The 22,018-nt window shown below is 32.8% G+C and overlaps 1 protein-coding gene across 3 annotated transcripts in view; it reads right to left on the bottom strand.

The window, feature by feature from the left end:
• The window catches only part of LOC126905923 (triple functional domain protein), a 69,370-nt gene that overhangs the window by 14,124 nt on the left and 33,228 nt on the right, over positions 1 to 22,018 (bottom strand). For all 3 annotated transcript variants that reach the window (XM_050686072.1, XM_050686074.1, XM_050686073.1), the window contains exons 13-26: positions 17,926 to 18,117; positions 17,670 to 17,842; positions 16,950 to 17,121; positions 15,203 to 15,370; positions 14,957 to 15,139; positions 14,772 to 14,891; positions 14,512 to 14,703; positions 14,009 to 14,455; positions 13,755 to 13,954; positions 13,518 to 13,682; positions 12,451 to 13,198; positions 12,142 to 12,383; positions 11,989 to 12,064; positions 5,417 to 5,627 (exon numbers count right to left, since the gene is read on the bottom strand). In XM_050686072.1, coding sequence (XP_050542029.1) covers positions 5,417 to 5,627; positions 11,989 to 12,064; positions 12,142 to 12,383; positions 12,451 to 13,198; positions 13,518 to 13,682; positions 13,755 to 13,954; positions 14,009 to 14,455; positions 14,512 to 14,703; positions 14,772 to 14,891; positions 14,957 to 15,139; positions 15,203 to 15,370; positions 16,950 to 17,121; positions 17,670 to 17,842; positions 17,926 to 18,117 — 3,289 coding nt within the window. The remainder of the gene's footprint in view (positions 1 to 5,416; positions 5,628 to 11,988; positions 12,065 to 12,141; positions 12,384 to 12,450; positions 13,199 to 13,517; positions 13,683 to 13,754; positions 13,955 to 14,008; positions 14,456 to 14,511; positions 14,704 to 14,771; positions 14,892 to 14,956; positions 15,140 to 15,202; positions 15,371 to 16,949; positions 17,122 to 17,669; positions 17,843 to 17,925; positions 18,118 to 22,018) is intronic.

Here is a 22,018-nt window from a genome sequence, read left to right as displayed (position 1 = left end):
AGCCAGTTACCAACGCACAATTCATATTTCATTGTTTATTGCAAGCCAAGCTCATAAATAATACATTTAATGATTAAAGTTCGTAATGTTTTATTAACAGCAGCACACAAGAAAAGCTACTAATCGTTCATCACTTTAAACAAATAAAAGCGCTAAAATTGAACAAACAATTATAAATATCTAACAGCACACCAACCGATACGGGCGGACACTCAAATTTAACAAAAGTTTCAATAATTTTATTACGTGAAATATGTTTATAGAAATTTCAAATAAGATTTAGCCCATTTGATGTCAATTTCTAACTGAATAACGTAAAACGCACGAAATTAAGTATTCGCGTAGCAGATAAAACTTTACGGTCAATTTATTTGTAATTTACAACGAATTTTTCCTGGGAAAAAACTACAATTAGTTATAAGCGAAATAAAATCAATCGAATTAACGAATAAAAAACGTTAAGCTTTCAACGAGACGATAATGTCTACATTAGATCTCGCACTCGTTATTCTTTATTAAGATGCCCCCAACTGCTTTTCAAACCATAAAACATCGTTTTGGTATCGCGTTAAGAGAACAGATGAGAAATAATTTCATCGACTGTTCGAGTTTTGACTCGAGAGAGGGGAGAAAAACGCACCTCGTGCGTCCACCGAAAACCTTTTGGGTATTTCGGACACGTATATACTTCCCAATGGAAATTGGATTGTCGGACTCTACTCCCCCGCGCCCAGTCGGTATCACGCCAGCCCGATCAATTTTTTCCATCAGTTTTTTCGTTTTTCGTTATGAATAACAGCTCTTTTGACCGCGTACGGAATACCGCGGCAATATGATTTCAGAGTAGTTGTTTTTTTGAAGCTCCGCCGCGATCTCTATCGCAACGCGTATAAACGGCAAGCGATAGCTGCGAGGGCACGTTTTTTTTCTCTTCTTTTTTACGGACGTATAGGGGAGGAGGGCACACGTCCTTAAAAGTTTGCAGATTGCGGCGTTCCATCGATTCGGCCGCGGCAACCGAAACCCTGACCTTCGGCGGCCGTTGCTATACTACTCTCAATTTGTGCGTCCCTTCAGCATCCGACCGCCCAAACATTATCTCATGTTAAAACGATTAAAGGCTGACAAATACACAACTTTACAATAATATAATACCCAGGAAACTTTTCATCGTACAAATCGGATTAACATAATACCGCGTTGTCGGGGGCGGCGCGACACGAGCGCTCCTAGCGACCCATCGAATAAGTTCTCATTTAGAATTATGAATTCGCTGTACGCAATACGCGCAGTGCAATTGGTTGTAATAACAGTAGTTTCCACGAGATAATAGTTTCGGAAAACATGACTCGCGCCGAGGTGGCACACGTAGAGAAGTACAGAGACTGTGCGAAAGAGCAAAAGAAATCGATATTTTGGCCGTTGCACAGTGTAACTCGTACGCCAATTGACCTTTGATTAAATTAATTGCAAAGTTCATAGCATGTGTGAAGATAATTTGACGTGTAAAATAAACAACGGTCTGAAAAATTGATAAGCGCCTTCACTGCGGTGGTAATTAGTTGGCTTAAAATGAATTTCGTTTGAAAATGTCGACATGCCATTTTCTCGACGTACTCTTCGCAACACTACTAGAATGGTTTTTCCAATAAAATTACGGTAGTTAAGTATGTAACACGTTGTAAGCCTGCTGACACGACATATATTTTTAGTGCGAATTTTAACTGTTTTGTGCAGCAAGTTTAACGGTTTTGGAGAATATTGCGAGCCCTAAATCAATTCATCGCAATGGGCATCTAAGATTTTTTGTAATAATTTTACGATGACAAGGCGTTGTGAATGAGACAAAACACAAAATTTAATGATATCCGCAAAATAAAAACAGTTTGAACAATATTATTTACACCAGTGGCGTTGTATACTAAAACTAGGGCAATTTTATCAGCTCGTGTTGCAAATCTTTATCATATTCCATCGACTTCTTTTTTAATATATTTCTCGCGACTATTAAAACAAGAATATTAAATTGAACTTCTATGAATTTATAAATTCCGAGCAGGTAAACTGTTGTTTTTTTTTTTGCCAAATAAATGATTCACGCTGAAATAACTTTCAAAGAACATCCCGACGTAAAATTTTGTTTTAATTAAAAAACGACTAATTAAATTTTATAATTTCAATTAATATTCAACATAAATTAAAAAATTATAAAGAAATATTAAAAACACTATCGACATGATTAAAAAACTATATCGTCCATAAAATATACGGGAACAGAATATTCTAAATGTGGAAAGTTATAAATCTAAACTTTTATCGAGTAGCTAAATTTAAGTAACTTTATTGTTACTGCATAGTTTAGTTAAAAAAAGTACGTGGAAAATTAATTAAAATATCAATTTTAACGTGCTAATAGAGTTAGTAAAAAAAAAAATGTAAAGACTATATTAATTACCAAAAGAATCAACAAAAAAAGTAGTATACACCTTATAGGTTGTATTTTTTAAGGCTACAAAAATAATTTTGTCTGGAAAAAAAAATCCAAGCAATTATGACTGGCGTGAAGATAACGAAGTGAAAAATAATAATTGAACATTTTACAAAATAAATGGGAAACGATTTAAGAGGATTGTGTGAGCGATAGGTATGAGCCATAAATGGCGGCCGCCGTTAAGAAATAAATCTAAACCAATAAAAACGCATTTGGAAAAAAAAATAATCGTCCAAAAGACCGTTCGTCACTGACAACGTTTTGCTCGGATTCGGTTGATTAGAGTGAATAGCAAAGTGGTATATGGCTCTCCGAGGGAAAACTTTGTTTGAGCGAGCACAGATATTCTGTATTATTCCTTTTGCTGGTAAACATTAAAAAACCCGATCAAAAAGTAAGAAGTTTTATGACTGGAGGACACGCTCCCTTCCGATAGTGCCCAAACCCCCTAGGTCACTTCAACGGTCGGCGGGGGTGGTGCTGTCCTCCCTTAATTTTTCACGACGGTTCACACGAAACGATCAACAGTCACTCGCGTGCGCCCGGCACAATTTATTACCTCTACAGCGGTTCAAATAAAAGCACACGATTGGAAATCGGTAACGATATGGTTAAGATTACAATAAATGTTTACAAAACGACAAACTCAATTATCTCTGCCGAAACGTTAAACGGCTACGTTATTTTATGATGATTATGCACGTAGAAAACGGAAAATAATGCCGAGAAAAGCGGCGAGCAGAGGCAACACAAATACAATCAATATAATATTGCCGCCGTTCTCTCCGTACAACGAACGGCGGTTACTACTCGAGACGGTACGACAATACACGCGCAGTGTTTTTTCAACAAGAGATTCGATAATAAAAAAATAGTATCGTAAAGACACTATTATGGGTGAGAAACGAGTGAAAACCGAGAGACACGAAAATTAAATCGGCAGGGAGTCTGTCGTACAACTAATTCGGACCAACAGGGCTGACCTCGACGAATTACACAGTTGTATCACGTGTGTCGGCGACACCAGCGAGTAAAAAAACCAAAACTAAAAATTGTACGCGCAATAATAATCATGTGGAATTTGTTTGCGAGGACGCGTATAAATGACATACTTGAATTATTGACAACTAGACTTTTACAACGATCCGATCGTTTACGTTAATGTGACATAACAATAATGCGATAAATCGGTGGAGAAATTAACTTAAAACGAGTACAATAAGCTAATGCAATTCCACTGACCTTTGACATGATAAAATTGACTAGTATAATCGAACTCGTTAGATTTCCTCACTTTTCTTATGGAGAGGCATGTAAGGAAAATATTTTTCACGTTCAGCTTCAAACACGAAGTTAACGCGCACTTTTTCCGGCCCCCGTGGGCTGTCGGTCTGTTTACGACGTAAACCATCGTATGCATTTCATACTGTCATTAAAAAATGTGTCGACGAGGCACAGCGCGAGGAGAGAACGTACAAATATGGTTATTTTCGATATTTATTATTAATTGGTTGACAACGTTCGGCTAACGAGTAGTTTGTCGTGTCGTTATCAGCTGTGTGTAATATCACTATCATCGCCAGTGTACGGAGTCGTTCTATAGCTAATAAACTACTATGATGTGGTGCTAGACGAGAATGCTATAAATGGAACGGAACAACGCGGAATTTTAATTCACATAAATAAAACTCAATCTGAATTTAGATGCCATTGAAATATCGCAGCGGTTAAATTGTCTGTCCGTAGGCGTTTGGAATGTTCGAAAAGTCGTTCACAGAAGTGTTAGGACAATAAAAAATTTCAATACTTTTGGATTTCGAAAGAAATGATTTCATTGTAACGTTACTCAGGCCCGTTAACACGTCGCCTCGTGTTCAGTCGGCTCATTGGCAGAGTACGCAACGCATGCGACCAAGTGCACGAAAATAAGTAGCTTTTCCGGTAAATAACTAATATTGTATCGGTGATTAATACTTCCTGTTTAGGAGAAGAGAATTTGAAAACACTGGGGACGTCAACGGGGTACACATTAGAAACGCGTGGGAACGATCTATTTTAACAATTCCACGTTATTTTCGTAGATACATAAAAAAACGCTGTAGATAAATTTACATTTTAAGAGCTGTCCGTGATTCACAGAAAGAGAGCAAACATTACTATTCATAGTTTTTTTTTATGGTCCTTAACGCGGATAACGTTTATGAGATCGAGATGACGCGGCGGAATTTTTGTGGACACAATTTTAATATATTTTTTCATAAATATTTTGAATTTCGTTCTCCCCGAGATTAAATGGAACGACGAATGCTGCAAATATTTTGATATTAAAATTCACTGGAAGATATTTGCGAGGCTATCAGTTTAAAACCAACGATTATTTTCCATTTAGGCAATTTTAGTTGCGACAAAACTGTCATTGGAGTTTTGGGGGGTGGTTTTCTGTAAATTTTTAATGTACATAAGCCGAGACTGCAAGTAACGTAGCGCGCTCATGACTAACCACCACGTCAATAATAAAACGTAAATACATTGTATAGTATTTAGTTTGCGGAACGAGGAGGACACGCATTGTCAATATTACACTAATAGGGAAAAAAAAAATGGTTTATTACGATGTGTCGACACTGTCGCAGTTGAAAATGAATAATTTGGCGGACCGACTAGGGACGAGTAGGTTATGTTTTCTGGGTTGAATCAATACCATCGAGTTAACCACAGTCGTGTACGTTCGAACGGGCGCGAATAAAAACACCGCAATATACGAAATACGTTTTTTACAAACGCCGCCCGTGGCAGAGTCAAATGGTTTTCTCGGGCGGTACAGTCCACTTAGGGATCATACCCTGGCAATATGTCCTCCTCGATCCGAGTACATTGAGTGAGCTTTCATTTCGTTTGTTAACACTATATGTGCACAAGACTTACCGTTGCCCAGTGGCGATTTCAGTGATGGCGGTTGCTTGAGCACGTACTGCGGCACTAGTCCTTCGGTACAGTCCGACGGCACGCGCACCATGACCATTTCGTTGGCTCCGCCGTCGAGCACCTCCACCTGCGAGCCTTTGGTCACGGACACCTGACCGGCTGCCGTGGCGGAATAATCCGCTATGACCCATGTCATTTCCACGCCAGAGTTCTGTAAAAGCAATTTCAAATATTAACATGTTTACGACCCGTATAATGCATTTGTTTATGCGACGGTAAAAAAAGGTCGACTATAGCAACTCGTATAGCACTAAGATACATTACCTTTGGATACGACAAGCGAACAAAGGTCAAGCGAAAGGAACGCAACGTATGCACGGGCATGTGTAAAAATATGACTTATGAGAAAGCTAGTACGAAAAAAAATAAAAAAAAAAAAACCAAGTAGACAACGGAGAGGGAACAATAGTTTTGCAGTGGTCAAAANGAAAGGAACGCAACGTATGCACGGGCATGTGTAAAAATATGACTTATGAGAAAGCTAGTACGAAAAAAAATAAAAAAAAAAAACCAAGTAGACAACGGAGAGGGAACAATAGTTTTGCAGTGGTCAAAGGGTAAATACGTTGTATGTATTTATAAAGCGCCACCGCAAAAGTAATAAAACAGCACCGGCAAATACAATGTGCGTTATACGAAAATTACTGTTATACGCTCATAAAGTCAATTAAGATAAGTTCTCGGCTATTCACTAGCGTACGCACAACTGTTTCGTAGACACAAAAAAATACTAAAGCCGTGTCGTTCTATAGCGAGTTCAACTCCTTTTTGGGAACAATCTAGTAAACTTTTGGCAATATAACAAGATAAAGACGAGGACAAATTAAAATCAAGGTCGACAACGACGAAAAAACAGTTTATCAACCGCCTAATATCATTTATCTAACTGCAATAACTATAATGATAGTAAAATACACAAAATTGCTTCGAGGAGAACCATATAATATCAATTAGTAAGTAATCTATCGACCAAGTGTAATGAGTCTAATAAAATCAACAAGTTCACTGAAGCATTAGCATTTAGAAAGTATTACACAAACAAACGATAAGAATATCACATGGAAAAGTGTAACTTTTATAAAGATAAAAAATACCAATAACAGGTTGAATTTCTAAAGGACAAAGCCGCTTTAAATCGATTAAGCCAACAGCAGTTGAAATAATTCAAGCAATAAATTAAATCTATTACAATTAACCTAAACACATTAGTTACATTTGAAACTTGGCAACGAGTTGGCGGCTTACGTCTTTTATGAATATTGAAAATATGAACAAATGTTATGAAGAGGTTTTGACGCCAAAATTACTAAGTATATACACATTTAAATAAAAAATGTTATCAAATGTCAATGGCGATTGTCCAGTATACTGGGAGCGCGTCTAAATTGTCTTATCAAACACAAACATCAAAAATGGCATAACTTATACAAATGCGTATCCCGTTAAAAAACGAATCAATACCATTTCGGGCACAGAATAAGTATAGATTATGACGTTGAGAAGATAGTGTGTGTAATCAACGCCCTGCAAACGAGACAGGTCATTTCGTGTGTTTATTTTTTTAATGCAATAAATATTTCATTAGTCGGACTGAGGTGGTTGCCAAACGTCTTGCAAACACACGAGTAAAAGTTTTAATAATAATAATGTCGTTTGAACTTATATTTAAGTTAAAAGTAAAGAAAACCATTGAATTCGATCGTGTTTTTTTACATACACAATCTAAGTCGGCATTAAAAGGAAGGACCTTATTTTATAGTTTGACTCGTTGAAGCCAAAACACATTGCACATTTTAACAGTCTTTTATTAGTAGTCGTCACGCCGAAAACCCCTTTCAAGTTTCGTATAGTTTTTTTTATATAAATAAAAAGATTCCCCTTGATTTTCCACCATCTCGTCCGGATACACAGCCAAACGACCTGAGAAAACATTTTTATGCGTCTCGAGTATCAAACACGGGAAAGTATTTAACAATATGTGACAATCAAAATAAAACGGAATTTTCCATATTGTAACAAGTAAGATGGCAACGCGAGGAAATCTATTAAATTGTAACTGTTATTGAACTAAGTGAAACACAGATAAGCTTGTTCGATGTAAATACTTGAGCCCAATCATAAAAAACGGCTTACAAACAACAACAATCGTGATAATCCCGCTTAGCATTCCACACACAATTACTTAAAGCCAATAGGATTTTGATAAACAATAAAATGAATAAAAATGTTTGCCTTGGTGTAATCGTCCAATTATCGTCGAGTGTAGAAAAATATGTTGAAGGATGCAAAAATGAAAAAACCAAAGTATATCGCTAATATTCTCGTCGCTCAGATAAGATAACTTTTTTGTATAATCAACACTTTTAGTCGGTCGCTTAGGAATGCGTTAGCTCTTATTTGCGTTTCCTTTAGGAATGCAAAAAGAAAGTTATTGTACTTGAACAACAACTTTAGGTATTCGTGCCGAAACGATTGACACAACAATCGAGCACATTACAAATTCCATTTTGCATTTCGATCGGCCAACAAAATACCCTCCCCGGCACCGGTGTAAAAAATAAATACACGCGTACGTTTTCGATGAATAGATGAGAATATATGTGTCTATCCAAAGTAGATTCGCAAAGGGTATGATGAGTACTTTTTATGCTATAAACAGTTAAAAAGAACTAATCGGATACGCCGACGTCATGTAAACGACAAATGGTTAACTAGACTGATGGGAAATCGATAAATCCAATAAAAAACTGGCACTAGGATAGAACAATGAGCCGGCACGTTTCTAATAGAAAAAAACAATTGCTGGGAATCTATGGTGCGCGAATTCATAACACAGTCGGCGGTGGCGATGAATTTGTCAATAATTATCCACGTGTAATTAAATAATCTAAAACGTTTGTTTCAAAGAAACGACCGGTTGTCGAGCGGCGCCGCTGTTTTTTCGCGAACACAACACATACATACAGACTTATCGCATGCACTTAAGTCGACTGGCGGATTATACTCAACGTGAATCGAGGAAAGCGGCTTTAAGAGGGTTTTATAATAACATGAATAACATGTTACACGAATCTGTACACCGATGGCATAAAAGACACCCTTTTTGCCATTCATACTGCAACTCTGCTTGGCGATATTCTATTTAAGATGATTTACGGACAACGATTTCTTCAGCGAGATTTTATTATCTTGTGGACGAATCTCATTAAGTAATTTGCCGTCGTAATCAAATAATTTTCCTTGAGTAAATTGAGTGCCAGATTACTTACAGTTTTCTTTTTAACCGCGACCTATTTCCCCCCTAAAAGAGCTCTTGTTGTGATCAATCTCACTTCTATCTTACTCGAATTCAAAACTCAACAGTTTCCAATAGTTATATACATCATGTTTATTTTTTTAATCTCGTCATAGAAAATAACTGTGTCTCAAATTAAACTCGAGTAAGCCGTTATTCATTGTTGAGTTTCGATCAAACGACACGTGTAAACGCTTATAGAAAATATGTACCTGAGACGCGGCCGAAGCGCATGTTGTGACCGGGTGCTGGCGACGATACGAACCCGGCGTGTCGATGGTATGTTGCCTGGCCAGGGCGGCCGACGCCGACGAAGCGCTGGCTTGTCTGAACCAGGGCAGAGAAATCTTACGGCGGTTGGGTTTATTGGCGGAGTTGTCGGCCGGGGAGAGACGAGACACGGCTGCCACAGCGCTGGTAACAAATCGAGTTGACGGCGACGACGTTTTAGACGTCGGGGCAACGGCGGTTTCGCCGGCGGCACAGCTACCACCGGAGCTCGGTGCAGCCATCGACCAAAGCGGCTCGCCATCGACTGGCGGCGGAGACAGCAGCCGCCGCCGCCGTAGCCGACTTTACGCGTGGACCAGGTACGGTAGAGTGTTTGGTGGCGCTAGCGGGGAAAAAACCACCCCGTACGACCTATCATCCCAGCGGAGCGGATTATCCTTATCTCAAAAACCGTTCGCCGCCACTACTGACCCCACCCGATTCACCCACCCCGTCATCCTCCAATGCGGTGACGAAAAAAAAAAAAACAATTTTTTGAAAAGTAGACACATTAGCAAACTTTTATTTTTTTCGCACCAAATGTCCATCATCCGCCGACACGTGACGGATGGACATTTTGGCGGGTATTGTGTACAACTAGAAATGATAACGACGTTCTACGTACGCACTATCAGCAACGTATTTCCTACGCCACCGTAACGCCGAGTACCGCGTGGACATTCGTGCGGTAAATAATGTGATATCGATCGGTCATCACCCGCAGGTCCAGTACAATATTACCCGCCGGCATAATGATACAAATATTTTATGACGACACTACTAACGTGCATTGTTTTCGAAGAAATGATATGGCGTTCAACAGCCTGGCCAATTCAGTGATAAAAAAACCCATAAAACGTGATTGCTGTTTATTTTTTCATCGTTAAACGAACCGCAGAATAATAATTGTTTAGAGTGAGAAGTTTACCACGTTTTTTTTTTTTTAAGTGTTATCCCACGTCTTTAACTGAATTACCGTCTGAACTGTACAGTATACACAGAGGAACCGGTTTATTGTAAACCGTTGAATTTAACTTTATGCCACTTGAATATATTTCTATTTAAAACAAATTCAGTTGACATCCCTACGAGTCGATGACGCTAAAAAGTTATAAAGGTAATACTAACTGATAAGTTAAAAAATAAATAAAGACTTTATATTTATTTTACGAGTGGTTATGATAAACGGATTACACTGTACAATTATTTTTCCGTGAAAACATTTGTGCCAAGTATTGGGTCAAAATAAATATTCAATAAAACGTTTTTCTTTTAATTGGCCTCCGTCAGTTCAATTAGCCGTCATTTATATTTAAATTTTACTGTTTAACTTATTATGATCAATAAAATTCCGAGTACTTTTCATAACTATTTCCGGCGTTAAGCAAACAAAAAACGACTCGCTAGTATGTATGATGGTACTATCCTAGGCAATCATTGACCGACCTTTTTTCTATGGACACTGCAAATTGAACATATGCCAATAAATGCTTTCATTTTAAAACTTTCCTATGCCAAACGTTCGTTACAATTATTATTATTTTGATAAAAGACAAATTTAATGATTAAAACCTTCAAATGTTTTAGTACACAGACAATGAAAATGTAAATTGTTTTTTTTTTTTAATACTCATATTGTTTGACCATGAATTTCGTTTACAAGGCTTTTGTCGTCATCTGGAGGGTACAAACTCTAATTTCTATCTCAATAATTTTTTTTAGACCAATACAATAAATGATTTGCCAAAACAAAATACGTCAAATGTGGATAAGACGCAATTTGCTAAAAAACAATATCCATGAGTCAATTTTGATCATATACACACTACTGGAACCACTTTAATTGTAATAGCAAACGTTGATATAATGATTAACAAACGATCGTCAATTAATTTCTGCAAGTTTGTTTATTTTAAAAATTGTATATATGTCTTTAATTTGATTGGATTTTTACGATTGGCAAAAAAAATCTTCGTGTAATAATCAAGAAAAATTACAAATGATAGAATACCGAGTCTAAAAACTGAGTGGGTTGGTGTTGTCGGTACTCATATTTATTAATAATCAAAGGAACAAAATAAAAAATTACCTCTTTTCCAAAAGTAATAATTATACAAAGGTTGGTCGACGCAAAATATACAAAAACATAACACTGTTGAAATATAAATTGGGTCACAAGCAATTATTAAAATAATTAATGACCTTTAATATAGGAGTTTTTTAACGAGTTGCTTAAAAATTGAATAATTAGTTTAATCAAATAATTGAATTATTAATAATTGATATAATTTTAAATGGAGTTTATTTAATACATCATAGAGATATCAAAATTAGTTGTATTAGTTCATTAGTTTTAATGAACGTATTAGAAAAAATTAAACAAAAAACGGAATTTGGACAAATAACAATAAAATAACATAATTTTTCATTTAACGACATTGAAAAATGTCACTACAAGTTGATTCAAAAAAGTTAGATTGACTTAAATACTTTTAAAACGGCACATTTTAATAGAATTTAATTTAGATTTAAAATAAAATTAATTACCGACAAACCTTAGGACTGCGTGTAAACATAGGCAATTAAATATTTTACATCATCAACATTTTCATCGCTTAATTTTTATGAATAAAATATTTTGTATTTCTTAACAAAACTTATAAACATTTTATTAGTGCTGTATATTGTTTACATACCGCCCAAATTGAACCATTTATCGATTCTTAATATGTGACATATCCAAATTAAGATTATACTATTTAAATGCGACATTTATTAAATAACCAGCAATAAAAATCGATTTTAAATATTGTACAGCTTAATAGTTACAAATTATGGTTTAATGAATTCTTATTATTACTTACTACTGGACATTTGAGAAAAATTGAAATGACAAAAAATGTTAACTCAATCATGAACTGATCATCATGAAATTAAAAATACTCACTTTGTCGGAATCTGTAGTGTTTCCAGAACCAAATGAGGCCAACGATCCACGATCCAAATTTTCTTCTTCTAAATCTCTAAAATTTTACATAAATTATAAATTATTTTCTATTAATAATAAAAAAATATTTAATATAAAAAAAATAATAATTACCGGCTAGATCTTTGGCTATCAGGTTTTAGTTTTGCCGGACTCTTAGGCATACACATCCGTAATGCAGAATTAAAGTATGTTTCTTGAATCACTTCTCTTAATTTTTTAACCCACGTTTGTTTGGCCTCTAAAGTAGATGCTTTCAAGACAATACGATAATCTGATATTGGTGCCCGTCCAGTCCACACAGCAAATTTACATTCATCTCCTTCAATATGCTCAGTAACACCAAGTTCAGAAGTCTAAAAAAATAAACAATAGTTTAAAATTTATTCATTCAATTTTTTAAACTGTTAATTTCAAATTTACCATTAGTTTATTTTTGTACAAATACTTCACTTTAGGATTGTTAGAATTATCTTTTACATGTTTTGCAAATACTAAATATAATTCAAATAAGAAACAATGGCGTTCACGACTCTTTCGTAAAAGATGATGTCTTGAATCAGAAACATATAATGTGTCTTGAACAACTACATCACCCAATTCATCAGTCGAAATATCACATCCTTCTAATAACGACAAATGCAGAGCATCATTAGCTTTCCTAGGTACGCTTAACATGACATCTAGACCATCTTTAATTTCTCCTTGTCCTTCTTTACAACATGATTGGAGATCTTTTAATAATAGTTGATACTTTGTAATTCTTTGTACTGGTTTAATTAAATAAGCAGCAATTGGATGATCAATGTTGTGTTTTTTTTGTAGTTCTTCAAAAACACCACCACAAGAACCAGAATGCTGTACTAGTATGGCATTAGATTCTGGTTTATTTTTGCAATATTTTACATACATATCAAATTTCTGAGCCCAAGTCACAAAACAATGACCAACATCTTCTGGCATTGTTTCATATTTTTCTAATTCTTTAAGGAATATATCTCGATGAAAGTTTCGTATGTCTTCAATATTTCCGAACAAAACATCAACTCGCCCATGCAAACCAATGGGTACATTTTGAAGAGCACGAATCTCATCCAAATATGCCTTTATACATACATCTAAGTCTTTAACATAAGCACGTTCTGTTTGAAGTAGTTCTGCCATAATAAATCTATAGAAAAAAAAAGAACTTTATATTATAGTCAACGTCATTATCTCCTCAGCCTCTATCCCAACTATTTTGGATTGGCTCTACCTTATATTGATTTGACAGGATTTTTACATCAACTATCAAACTGATGTAACCATAATATGGCTAAAAAGGAAGGTAAGGGCAAGGTGGGTATCACTATTAAAGTTCCTATTTGGTTACCCATCCAGCAACCAACACAACTGAACATCAGCACTAAGAGGTGATAAATGATCTATTGTGCAACACCACACCCCTAACTTGATTATAGCCATTATATATTTTGGAGTTTATTACTTACTCTTTACGTCTAGCTGATCGTCTTTTCTCTTCATTTAGCTCTTTTAAATCTTTTGTCGTTGTTTCATTTATTTTTTGTTCCAAATTTGGATCAGAATTTCTATCAATAGATAAATCTCGAGCATCTGCATGTTCTTGTATACCTAAACTTTTTTCTAGATCCAATCTAGAAAATCAAACAAAAATTAATTTTTGGAAAATATTTAGATTAGATAAAAAATATATTAGTAATATTAACCTATATTTGTCCATTCTGGAACTAAAATGTTTATAGGTATTATCTACAGCAGCAACCCATTGCTTTATGGCACTAGCATGAGCATGTCCTTTTTCTACTAGATTATCAGCTAGTTGTATAAGTAGTTTTACTTTTTCTCGGGTTTCTTTAGCTGAAGTTTTAAATTCGTTGTGTTCACAAAGAAGTTGGCGTGTTTCATCCTAAAATTTCTGTGTTATAATAAAGCACTTTAAATAATGACCTTTTTAACAAACCTGTGTAGCGCCAACAGTAGTATGAGTATTTAAATACTGTTCACCAGCATTATGTATCCATTCCATTGCTTGCTTAGCTGATTTATCAAACAATACAAATTGTTGACAATGATCCAGTCTTTTTTTTCTTTGTGACCAATGGTCTAGTACTTTGTTCTCTTGGCCAGAAAGCTTTTCTAAAATATTTTTAACCCGAGCTTCTGAAGCTTTATCCATAGATGCAATGGATTGGTTGGCACAGCTATAGTATTGTAAACTTCGGTTTGTGTATTTTAAAAATGTTTCTGCAGTACGTCGAGCTAATGTACAAGCTTTTAGAAATGCTTCTTTTTGTTCTTGATGTTTAGTACAAAGTTGAGCAAGTTTTTCAGCTTCTAATGTACCACCTCCACACCAATCTTCTTCACGGCGGTATTCTCTATCAAGACTGTCCATTACTGAACAAACCTAAACATATCAAAGTTTGATGAGGTGTTTTATTAATTATTAAATGTGATTAATACCTGTTCAGCAGTTTTATAAAAGTTAAGACTTGCAGTAACTAATTTGTGTCTTTCTTCAGCACATGTAACTAGCTGTTGCCAGCGTTTAGTTACTTCAACAGCCAACTCTTTGACTGTAGCTGAATCACAATGATTAGATGACACTAGATTTTCAGCAAGTTGTTTTACTTGCACAGCCGCTGAATGAGTTTTCTACAGAAAATTAAAAAATCATTGAAAATATATAGAAATAAATTTGACTCAGAAAAATAATTATTTACTTCAATAGCAACTTGAAATTGTTCATGTTCTTTTTTAAGGAGTTCAGCGTCTCCTAGGCAATTAGGAATAGTAAAATTGGCAGATAACATTGATTCTCCATTTCTGATCCAACTTATAACCTTTTTAAAACAGATAATTTTATAAATTAACTTTATATTAGCAAAATTAATTAAATTTTATTTACTTGTGAGGCATCATTATTAAACTGACAGAGTTGAACGGCTTGATCTAAACGGTTACGCTTAATTTCAGATAATTCTACCAAATCCATGTGACGTTCGTGCAAAAACTCAAGAAGCACTTGAACTCTGGTTTGAGCTGTATACTGGCTGTCCGCCATTACACCAACCCCAGACTTATCCAAAACCTTGGGAAATTAAGAAAATATTAAATAAAAATATAGTTTATTTAAAGTAAATACAACACATACTTGAGCCAATTGTTCACCCTGCTCCAAGGCTTGATAAACCGCTGATTGCATTTGGGTAACAGATTCATTATGACGAGATAATCGTGACTCAGCTTCAGATAATGTTGAGATTACCTCGTTCTGGTTTCGTTCCAACTCATTAGCCCACAATTCCAATTGTGATGATACCTAAACAACAACAACAATAACATTAAATAAAAAAAATNACCTCGTTCTGGTTTCGTTCCAACTCATTAGCCCACAATTCCAATTGTGATGATACCTAAACAACAACAACAATAACATTAAAAAAAAAAAATAATAGACCTACTTCCAAAAGGTAGCAAAATACTATTGATGACTAAATAATAATGAACAACATGCTTATCAACTATTTTTAAAGAGATAATGGAACACAATTAATTAAAAAAATAACGGGAAATCCGCGGATAAACTTTTCATTGTCAGTTAGCTGACATTGGCACTATATAGATATGCCCGACTGTACGTCCCAGTAATAGTACTAAAAATAGAATTTGCTTAAAACCATTACAAATTAAAATAAATTGATATGTTTTAGGCGTCTGATCATAGAAAGAAAATGGTACAAAATATTTTTTCTTTTTTTTATTAAGAAGCACACCGTTCATACATTTAAAAATCGAGTATAAAAAATAGTTAAGTACAGTAGGGAAAATGGAAATAAAGCATTTTTTAATAAAGATTATTATTATTTAATATTGATTAATATCTGACTACAATTATTATCATTGTACATTTTTATATTATACATCTCCAGAAGTTACATTATTTTCAACTTTAAAAGCCAATTACTCTTAGAAGTTAAATTGTTGGAACATCTTTTTTTTTTTATATAAAGTATATCAAAAAACATTTAATTACATTTAGCTTTAAATTATTTATGTACCTATGAAAAATATTTCAAAATCGGTCATTTTTATGAAAAATTGTATATTTTTTATATAATATAATATAATAACCAAAAATAAAATTTCCTAGAAATAAAATATTTGGGTAATTATTTTTTTTGGCCAAATTATTTGGAACATGAAAAGTTGAAAAGAAAATCCCCTATTGCTTTGGATAATAATTAAATTTTCCAAAAAAAATATATTGTAGGTAAGGTAAATAACTAAAGTATTGTCAATTGAAATTTTGTTTTGATCTGTCAGTGTTAAATATATTATTTCAATACAAAGTCAAAAAAAATTAAAATATTAACTTTCATTGTTTTATAACAATTATAATATTTTAAGACAAATTTTTATTAAGGTGACTCAAGAAAAATTTTCAAAACTACATTCAACGCTTTAGACCGAAATAAATACGATTTATGATTTGTTGATACATTATACAGTAAAATTGGTCAAGTAGAATTTTTTCCTTTCTCATAAATGACATAATAAAAAGACACGACAGAATAAGACCACCAATAGCTTACCAACTATGCATCAAAGCTATAAGTTCATAGAAAAAATTTTAAGAAAATATAAAAGCAAGTATAACTACGAAATAATAATAGATTGTTTATACTAATTAAAAATGATTTATCTAAAAAAATATATTATAATATCGTTTAGCAAAAAAAGTTAAGCTCTGTAAATTTACACTATTTTTTCATTATACTATTACACAACTTCGTAAGCATACCTATTAAACTAAGCTCAATACAAATGCTACATGTTATAAAAAAAAAAAATAATAATAATAATAACAATAAAGGTCATGAATATTTACGTATACTCACTTCAAGTGCATCTCGTTCGAAAATCCGCAACCTTAAGCACAAGTCTAATTTTAATTTTCTAGTTGCCCACAGCTGTTCCAATTCTAAACGTTGCTTGTTCAACCTTTCAAGTGCAGCATCCACTGCAGCTACAGATCCGGTGGGGTCCATTTCTGCCGTAAGACCTCCACTTCTAATGAAATAAAATATTTAATATTAATATAACCGATATTATCATGCGGTTATGAATAATTACCAACTTGCGTTCTAAGGAAAGGCCAGTAATAATTGTACGACTATGTTTCGACCAAAATATTTTAGATTTGAGCATAGTCGAATTTTTTTTTGATAATGATTTATATTTTTTATACATATAGACTAAAAAAATAAAAATAAAAACTGGGAAAGAAAAAAATTGTTATGAGTACTATTTAAAAATCAAGAATGAGTTAATATCCAGAAGTTCAGTGTCGAAAACGCAAAACTAAAAGAATGATAGATAAAAAAAGAATGGACAGTTAAGAGACACATTTTTTTTACGTACATATTTACACAAACAAAACAATATAATTTTGTATTTTTACATTTTTTCATTATCAGTAATAGCAGCAGAGAAAAAATCGTAACTAGTTGTTAGTGTACGATTTTGTACGAGATTGCTGTCTATGCACACCTATTGTTTATTATCTAAGTCGTAGTGGAAACGATAAATATTTTTATTCTCATGTAGATTAGGTGTACCTTAATTCTTGCAAAAGTGCCTCTCCTTCACTTATTGTCGAGTGACACGCATCTAAACAGGAGTCTCGTTGATGGCTGACTTGTTCCAATGCTCGTTCGGTGCCTTCTAGAGTATCAGCAGCTTCGTCACACCCATCGGTTTCAGCCCTAAGCTCGTCGAGCCAACCTTGTAGCTATATAAGGACAATCATTATCGTAATAGTCATACACAGAAGAAGAAGAAGACAAGGAAACAAACGACAATTATTCAACTTACCTCAGATTGATGGGTATAGAAATTTACAGCCCTCTGTAAACGTCGACGTCTGGCTTGGACCCGAGCGGCGAAAGCAGCAACATGACTTTCGAGTTCAGCGGCAACCGAACAAATATCAGTCGCGTCGCATTCTCCGGTCTGTGACAGTTCTTCAGCAGCCGTCAACAGTTTTTCAGCGTTTGTATATGTGTTCTAAAAAAAAAAAAAAAACAAACAAATTTTAAGTTATTAAACTTATAAAATGTAATCAAAAAGAACAATCTGTTAAACTTTAAACATTTATAATATACACGACTATTAATATTTGCAACAACATTAGTGTTCAAATCTTTAAATATTTAAAGATATGTTTAAATATTTATTCAATTAAAGGAAATTCTATAATTAATATTCTAATTATAAAAATGTTTATAAAAGAATCTTGTATTATATTTACTTTAGACATATTTTTAAATGGACGCATTTCTCATTGAAAATATAATATTGGATAATAAACAACGATATTAACTACTTCTTCGACCTATGCATTGATACTAAATACATAGATGTCTGTAATAACAATTCACTATCGGTTATATTTAACTGTATATTAAGTGTATAATTACTATATCGTCTAGAAATATTAACAAGACCATATGTAAATAAATATGTATTGTGTTTAGCTTAGCTAAAGTATATGCAACAAAAGATGTTCGTTATGGACACAAAATTAAGGTGTAGCCAACGTGTTAAGGTCAAAACTAAGATAAATGGTAGCAAACTTTTAAGTTGTATAATAGTGTAATTGTCAAAGAATACACACGTCGACAAAGAAGACCAATTGCTAATTTCTCATAGTATTGTTTATTTTTCGAGGCCTCTCTTAAATAAACAAAAAAACGCAATTTTACAAAAAAACATTAATTTGAAACATTATCTATAAACAGATATTATTTAGTTTTCTATTATACAATAAGAAAAAAATTAAGATTAGTATGAAAAATAAGTTTTTCTACTGAAATAGATACATTAAAACTCTCAAATACTGTTATCATTGCCAGAAAAACATCATCCAAGATACCTAATTAGTTAATTATTTCGATTAAAAATTTTCCATATTCACTACATTTTAGTTCAATTGAATGAAAAAGTTAAACTAGAAAACTTTATGGCATAACTTACTTAATTACGCAGTTGTTAAGCCGACCTATTCTTTCTTATATTATGTGGTAAGGTGATTTTATTATTTACGACAAAGTGTATTATATTTAATACAACTAAGAAGTTTAATTTCTTTTGAAACTACTTTATAATTATCTAGATCTTCAATAACACTTGAATTCAAATTTAAGAACATTGTAATTATAATTGTATTATTTGGCGATTGTAAATTATGGGAACGGAAAATATATATATATATAAGTTTTGATTTTTTAGTTGTGATGTAAAAATTACTTCTTGAACAATAGTAATAAGATGAATTTGCATAGACCATATTACAGTAATTCATAGGCGAATCACATAAATAATGTGATATCATAAAATATGGAACGTAGAAAAATACATCAAGTACTTTAAATTTAACACTACATATATGAAAAAGTACTAATTAGAATACTATAAAAATAGATTTATAAACATATCCTACTTTCTAATATAGATGATTCAAAACGTACGAGTATATAAAATTTAAAGTCAGTTTTCGAGATTTTGTACTATTATTTTCAAACAATAAATTATACATATTATCAGATAAAATTGAATAATAACTTGTAATAAGAAATCAGGAAAACTGTAAAACGTTGAAGAATAATTTTCTACAAAAAAATAATTATTGTGTTCTTATACTGCAGGCCTGTATTACTGAACAGAATATAAAATATTATATTATAATGTTAGGCTTATTTTTTTATAGTGAAATTTATTAACACTATTAAATCTAAAAATCAAATAGGCGTATCGATGCTTACCAGATTTTCAATATCATAAATTTAATTTTGAATATCCCTACTATTACAAATTTCCTTTAATTTGAACACATATATGAAGCCAAAAGTGTTTTACCAATGTGACATACACGTAAAGATTAGATTAATCAGTATTTGGTTACAACCATATCATCGTTCAAGTACACACACCATAGAAGTCACTTTTTACTCTTACATGCGCTTACTAACAATCTGCTAAATATGGGCTTCGGCCTGCGGCGAGGTTATTTTCATTAGCTTTCTCTAAATTTATGCTAGCAAATAATAAAATAAAAATCATTTCGAGACGAGCACAGTTCATAAAAAACTATAGCGTAGATACTCGAGACAAGTTAACAGTAGCCGCATAAATAAAAAACATTCAAACTTGACTTGGTGAAGTTGTTTTTTAATTTTTTAGCAACTGAAACACAACAGCATCTGATCATGACGTTTACGCGAGCAGATATTTTTTTGTAGATATATAACATCTTAAGTACTCATCTATCGCAAGTAAACTAGCACTTGTAGTTTTACTACAAGTGCAGTTTTTTAACATAACGCAAACATTTCTCAGTATAGTTTTTTTTTTATAATTTCGCCATTCTTCTTCAGTTGAGGATATCAATTCGGTGCCTTATAATATTCGTTTTTAGAATACAATGCAACTATAAGTGGATAACCAAAATACCAATAATGACGTTGTTCAGTGGGTGTAGATTACTTTTCCTATTTAACTAAACAGCTGTACAGCAATTTAAACTCAGATAATTTTTGTTTACTAATTTCAAGATAAATAGAGTCATTTTAGTAAGTGTTAAAATAATTTTTATGATCATTTAGAAAGTTTCGACGATTAACTAAGATAGTAATTTAAGGTTTAATATTAATAAATTAAAGTACTAAGCTTATTAAAGAATTTTCTAAGGAGGATGTTTTCATTTAAATATTTTAAGCCTACACGTGGGGGTCTACGTCTCCCTTGGCTGGTTCTTGCCCAATTCTAAACTATTCAATAAGCATACAGAGTAAGGATAAACAAAAATTGCTTGTCATTTGGAACTTGGGGCTAAATCTATACTACGGTAAAACCAAATGGCCAATGTATTTTTTATTTTACAGACAATATGAAACATTGTTCTTCAGATATAATTATAATTAAAGCATAATATTTGTAGAATTATTCTTTTCAGTTTAATTAATCCAAGTTTATAATTTCAGTACTATTTGTACTACAATACTACTTGAACCGCCCTCTTCCAAAAATTTCACTAAGAGGTGCGAATCATTAAAACGATTTTACAATTTAATTCTGATTATTATCTCGATTGATTAAAAAAAGGATACAGCCACTAATAAAACTAATGTAATCCGTTTAATAAGATGTGGGGTGATGTAATTCAATTCAATTAAAAACATCAACAAAGACCAATCAATCGATTTAATACGATTGGCGATTGTAAGCTAAATACTATTATCTATTACTATTCATGTTGATGTGTAATAATACTATGATAACTACACGTGATGGAGGTGTTACTATTATATAGGCGCCAAACGCATATATGTTCTAAAATTATCTATTTTATTGTTTATTAGTAACCGTGTAAGCATTATAAATGAATTGATTAATCAATGTCCATTAGAATAGCACGAGAGATTGAATAAACATACACGAGCACGTTCGTAATTAGGTATAACATACAACTTCCACTGGCAGCAAAAAGATCAGAGTTGTAGAGAATAATTAGTCGAAGATAAAGATAGACCACATAATAATGTCATGAAAAATAAAATTAATCATTTAAAAACTCCAAAATTACATTTTATACTCTTTATAGGAAAAAAAATATATATTTTATAGAATATTTAGAACATCAACATATAAAGTATCAGAAAATATCAATAAAGTTTAAAATATTTAATTGTAAGAACATTACTATGAACGCAAATAAATGCTTTTAAAAATATATTATATAATAATTCAAATAACAGAATGGTGCAATTTGAAATTTCATACAAATTTAAAAATCCATAAATCATAATATTGTTTTAAAATTTTAGCGATAACTTTTATTAATTACGTTTTTTATACTCATTTTTCAAATAATTTTTTAAAAAATATTTGACTATCTGATACAACAAAA

This window comes from Daktulosphaira vitifoliae, unplaced genomic scaffold (genome assembly GCF_025091365.1).
Source record: "Daktulosphaira vitifoliae isolate Bord-2020 unplaced genomic scaffold, ASM2509136v1 Scaffold_4, whole genome shotgun sequence".
Taxonomy (NCBI): Eukaryota; Metazoa; Arthropoda; class Insecta; order Hemiptera; family Phylloxeridae; genus Daktulosphaira; species Daktulosphaira vitifoliae.
Note: the sequence above shows the minus strand (reverse complement) of the source record. Positions and strands in the feature narration are given on the sequence as shown.